This window comes from Anarhichas minor, unplaced genomic scaffold (assembly GCF_050575085.1).
Source record: "Anarhichas minor isolate MPS153535 unplaced genomic scaffold, ASM5057508v1 ptg000123l, whole genome shotgun sequence".
In the NCBI taxonomy this organism is placed as follows: domain Eukaryota; kingdom Metazoa; phylum Chordata; class Actinopteri; order Perciformes; family Anarhichadidae; genus Anarhichas; species Anarhichas minor.
In genome coordinates this window covers 60,001-66,135 of record NW_027466569.1, presented here as the reverse complement: position 1 = coordinate 66,135, position 6,135 = coordinate 60,001, and the positions used below count along the sequence as shown (strand labels likewise).

The following is a 6,135-nucleotide window of genomic DNA, read 5'->3' as shown; positions in this document are numbered from 1 at the left end:
CTACTGTAACACACTTTTCTCATCACTCAGTATGTCTGCTTTTAACCGTCTGCAGGTCATCCAAAACGCTGCCACCAGATTACTCACCAGGACAAATAGACGGTCTCACATCACCCCCGTACTCCGATCTCTCCACTGGCTCCCTGTAGCATTTAGGATCCATTTCAAAATTCTCACTCTCACTTACAGAGGACTACACGGCCAGGATCCTACATATGATTTACTTCTCCCTTACCCGCCCACACTCTCAGGTCAAACGTGTTAGGTTATCTGTCTGTCCCACCCACTCGCCTTAAGACCCGTGGTGACCGAGCTTTTGAGGCAGTAGCACCAAAGTTGTGGAATGCTCTGCCTGCACCCCTACGTTTCACAGATTCTGTGAATTCATTCCAGAATCAGCTCAAGACACATCTGTTTAGACTGGCATTTGACTAAAAACTCATGTCCTAGGCCTGCTTTTAAACCATGTTTTAATTATGTTCTTTCAGTGTGTATGTAAATTATTGGCCCATATATGGTCACATTGTTTTTTATGTCAGTAATTCTGCACCTGTTCAGCACTTTGTGACTTATGTCTGTAAAAAAGGCTTTATAAATAAATCTTACTTACTTACTTACTAATGTGTTAAGAGCAGATAAAGTTTGGAGTTTGGTGAGAAAGAAAAGAAAGAGTGAGTGGAGAAAGCTGATTGGCTGTGGTTTGTCTTACACTTCCTGCTCTAACACAGTGGAACATGACACCGTCTCTTCATCATTTTGAATAATTTCACTTCATGTGGAGCCAACAGTTCCTCCCAATAATTGCGTTTTCCTTCCTCGTTCGTATTTACAGAGCACTGATGTGCTTTATTCCCTTCAGTGTGGAGACTGAGCAGGGTCAGTGGTCAGCGGAGCGGCTGGCTAAACAGATCTGTTCATTAGCAAACAGCCGCTCACAGTGTTCAGCGACAACATCCATCACCCACAAAAGCTCCAGTCTGAGGCTGAATCTTCACCCTCAGGCCTCATATACAGAGATGCAGAGATACAAAGCGGTGCAGAGGTACAGATGTACAGAGGTACAGAGACACAGATGTAAAGAGGTACAGCGACACAGAGATACAGATGTACAGATGTACAGATACAGAGGTACAGAGATACAGAGGTACAGATGTACAGAGAAACAGAGGTACAGAGATACAGAGGTACAGAGAAACAGAGGTACAGAGATACAGAGAAACAGAGGTACAGAGATACAGAGGTACAGATGTACAGAGAAACAGATGTACAGAGAAACAGAGGTACAGATGTACAGAGAAACAGATGTACAGAGAAACAGAGGTACAGAGATACAGAGGTACAGAGAAACAGAGGTACAGAGATACAGAGAAACAGAGGTACAGAGATACAGAGGTACAGATGTACAGAGAAACAGATGTACAGAGAAACAGAGGTACAGAGATACAGAGGTACAGAGAAACAGAGGTACAGAGAAACAGATGTACAGAGAAACAGATGTACAGAGAAACAGGTACAGAGATACAGAGGTAAAGAGGTACAGAGATACAGAGGAACAGAGATACAGAGGTACAGAGATACAGAGGTAAAATAGGTACAGAGATACAGAGGAACAGAGATACAGAGATACAGAGGTACAGAGATACAGAGGTAAAGAGGTACAGAGATACAGAGGAACAGAGGTACAGAGATACAGACATAAAGAGATACAGAGACACAGAGAAACAGAGATACAGAGAAACAGAGACACAGAGACACAGTGATACAGTCCAGATAGACTCCGGGGTGGATCCGCCCTCAGGTTGGCAGATCTGCCGTACTGTCGCACTCAGTTCGGCCATGCGCACTGGATACGGGCCGCCCCCGGATCGCGCACCGTCAAACAGCGGACTCGCTGCGGACACCAGGCGGATCCGCACATCGAACGAGAGATACAGAGGTACAGAGGTAAAGAGGTACAGAGGTATCACCATGAAACTTCACCAGGTGGTTATTAACATTGAGACTTTTTTGTATAGCAAGTTTTTCAAAATGATATATTTAAATATTTAAATGAGGCCTTATTTTAAAATAACTTTTTGGAGAAATCTAAAGACGTAAATAGAAAATAAAGTCAAATAAATACCTGAATGTTTATTGTGATCACACTATCAGGTGAAGTGGACTCTCAGACAAACACACATTTCTATTTTGGTTTCACACAATATGCAAATGAACTGTTAATTTGGTAAAAAAAAAAAAAAATTTCAGAAGACATCAATTCCACAACAATAACGTTTTGAGAAGTAAGTTTCTATCCGTTCATTCAGTCCTGGTGTTAAATCTGTTGGGATGACGATTTACTTTAAGATTATTTATAATAAAATGATTAGTTGATCTTATTTTTGACTAATAACTTGAATGTAACAAAAGTTGTCAGATAAATGTAGTGTCAGAAAAAGTACAATATTTAATTCTGAGATTTAGTGGAGAAGTATAAAATAGCAGGAAATGGAGGCACTCAAGTAAAGTACAGTACATCTGTATGCGGACATTCCTTCATTCAACTCGACACCAAACAGCAGCGATGACGAAGCTGAAGACGACTTCTGGAGGAAGTAGTACTGTTTGATGTTTTGCTGCCATCTAGTGGGCTTTAATGTTAAAATCATTGATAATCAAATTCATAATCTATATGTTAATGTTCTGAGCAAATAAAGATTCTTCTATTGTATTTGTTCATCCTGTTAGTGAAAGTTAAATAAAAACAATAATTCGAACTCAAATTTTTTTAAGACTAAAATGTGTGATTCATCAGTAAAAGTGAAATAAACAAACTGTTTCACAATGTTTCTGTGTTCCAGGTATCAAAGATCAGAAGAGGAAAAACTAAATATAGTATATTTAGATTCAGCATTATTAGAATGAGTAAAAGAGAAACTATTACTGTTGTAGGATTCAAATGAATGTCATGTATTCATTTAATGGCATTAATCATCATCGCTTCAGGTCTTAAAGTTTCACTTCTAGAGATCACCTAAAAATACTAAGAAGAAGTACTCAGAACATTTACTGCAGTAAAAGTATTAATACCATAGTAGTACACAAACACGCTGTCCCGGGTTCAATTATAGAATACAAAACAACAAGTACAAAAGTATCTGTATCAAAATTAGAAGTAGTCATTATGCAGAATAATATATATTACATTATTGATGCATTAATGTGTTCATCACTTTATTTTAACTACTTTATAAACTGCTGGTAGTTTAATCTAAAATAATACATTATTATTTATGACCATTTAAATCTCGTGACTTTATACGATTAAAATCAGACACTAATGTTTACAAGTTAAAGGTTATTCATCGGTCTGGAATCTTTACATGTAAAATGAGGTCATCAGGTTTTACATTCTGATCAAATAAAGAAGGAACATATCAGTTGTATCAAAACAGAGTTTTAAATAAAGTTTTTATTAAAGATGATCCAGCTCAATAATAACAAACTGAACACAAACTGGTAATAATAAAAAAAATGTTGCAGGAACAGTGACTGGTCCACTCTGACACACACACTCTCTCTCTCTGACACACACTCTCTCTGTCTCTCTCACACACACACACTCTCTCTGTCTCTCTCACACACACACACTCTCTCTGTCTCTCTCACACACACACTCTCTCTGTCTCTCACACACACACACTCTCTCTGTCTCTCACACACACACACTCTCTCTGTCTCTCTCACACACACACTCTCTCTGTCTCTCACACACACACACTCTCTCTGTCTCTCACACACACACACACTCTCTCTCTCTCTGACACACACTCTCTCTGTCTCTCTCACACACACACACTCTCTCTGTCTCTCTCACACACACACACTCTCTCTGTCTCTCTCACACACACACTCTCTCTGTCTCTCACACACACACACTCTCTCTGTCTCTCACACACACACACTCTCTCTGTCTCTCTCACACACACACACTCTCTCTGTCTCTCTCACACACACACTCTCTCTGTCTCTCACACACACACACTCTCTCTGTCTCTCACACACACACACTCTCTCTGTCTCTCTCACACACACACACTCTCTCTGTCTCTCACACACACACACTCTCTCTGTCTCTCACACACACACACTCTCTCTGTCTCTCACACACACACACACACACACACACACACACACACACACACACACACACACACACACACACACACACACACACACACACACACACACACACACACACACACACACACACACTTCTCAGCTGTGACTCTACTGTAATAAATTATATGTACAGTTCAGGTCCATCTGTGACCCTATCAGACACACAGAGCGTCGTCAGTCTGCAGTGTTGAAGTCTGTAGAGAGAAAACAACATGAACGTTAACTACAGAGAAAACAGGCAGAGACGCTGATGTATACACACATATATATAAATATGAATATAATATTCATACTCATCATTTATCACTCTTGTTCTGAGTCGACTCGCTCTTTCCATCACAGGCAACAATTTTGACCTTGTCGACCTTCACGAGGTCGGTGACTTCTCTGAACTCCACGTCGTTGAGAACAAACGTCCAGACGTTGTCACAGAACCGGTACGTGTTCAGAGAACCCTGTGGACAAAAGAGGAACTGCTGAGACTAGAGATAGAAGTACACGACTGGTGGTAGTAGTACACAGGGATCAGTACAGACTGGTGGTAGTAGTACACAGGGATCAGTACAGACTGGTGGTAGTAGTACACAGGGATCAGTACAGACTGGTGGTAGTAGTACACAGATCAGTACAGACTGGTGGTAGTAGTACACAGATCAGTACAGACTGGTGGTAGTAGTACACAGATCAGTACAGACTGGTGGTAGTAGTACACAGGGATCAGTACAGACTGGTGGTAGTAGTACACAGGGATCAGTACAGACTGGTGGTAGTAGTACACAGGGATCAGTACAGACTGGTGGTAGTAGTACACAGGGATCAGTACAGACTGATGGTTAGGTTTAAGAGGTCAGAGAACTCACCCTGAAGTTGACTCTGTTACGGACTCGATTGGCGAGAGCTGTGTTGATCGCTTTATCAAACTGAAGGAGGACCTGAAGAGCCAGCTGAGGAGTGATCTGTTGAGTCTACACACACACAGATCCACACACACTTTAATATTATTAAAGTAAATTATAACATTATCATGATGCGTTCAGGTGGAAACTGTAAAATGTAGTTTTGGTGATGAACTTGAATAAATCCAGTAGTTTGAAGGAGATGTTTTCACATTAATATAAAATAGATATTAGAGATGAATTTATACTTCCTACAGTTTAAACTTCATTCTATGAGATAGAACCAGGCGCTGATATGCAGCTGAACATGAACAAGAAAAGGTTATTTGTTGTATAAAGGGTATGAACACGTGATGGAAGATATTTTGGTCGTTTACACCGAGCGTCCAAACTAGGCCAGAGTTTTAGAGCACCGACAACAGACATGTTTAAAAACGCCCCCGAGGACACGTTTTAGAACTCTGGAGTTACCTCCTCGTGTGGAGCTCAAACACATAAGTTTGTAAACAATGACGTAGACGTTCACTACTTGATTGGTTGTTAGCGGTCACGATGTGTCACATGACTCTTTACTGTAAGGTCACAAACAGTCTTGATAATCGATCGACTACCAGGTTAATTAAACATTACTGATTACAGGTGTTGATGACATTGTTGTCTTTACTTGCAGCTGTTCAATTAAATTCTACATTTAATAATTCTACTACTGCGCACATGAGGAGGAAGCAGCTAGTGAGCAGCGTTATCAAACCTACGGAGACGTCTGCAGTCACAGTTTGAGGCTTTGAGGAGGACAGACACAAAACGGAGCAATTTCCTTTTCTTATTAATGCTTATTTTTAAGTCCACACAAACTGTAAAGGAACAAAAGCATTGATTGGTCTCCAGTAGGACAGAGACTTCAGCCTCCAGCAGAGAGAGAGAGAGAGAATAGACAACAACGAAGCAGAGGAAACAAGAGAGAGATGAGTTGATCACATTTATTGATCCATAATCTAGTCAACTTTGATTACAAGTGTTCATAAAGTAAATTAGTTGTGTAAGATATAAAGACCTTTATAGAAGATCTTAAATATGA

General features: G+C 40.3%; 1 protein-coding gene across 2 annotated transcripts in view; it reads right to left on the bottom strand.

Moving 5' to 3' along the window:
- Positions 1-3,431: 3,431 nt before the first annotated feature.
- The window catches only part of gtf2a2 (general transcription factor IIA, 2), a 3,596-nt gene continuing 892 nt past the window's right edge, over positions 3,432-6,135 (bottom strand). The window contains exons 2-4 of one of the 2 annotated variants that reach the window (XM_076083170.1): positions 5,022-5,126; positions 4,455-4,616; positions 3,432-4,355 (exon numbers count right to left, since the gene is read on the bottom strand). In XM_076083170.1, the coding sequence (XP_075939285.1) occupies positions 4,458-4,616; positions 5,022-5,126 (264 nt within the window). In that variant the 3' untranslated portion in view covers positions 3,432-4,355; positions 4,455-4,457. Of the gene's footprint in view, positions 4,357-4,454; positions 4,617-5,021; positions 5,127-6,135 lie in introns of both variants that reach the window. The other variant, XM_076083169.1, reaches the window with a different exon arrangement.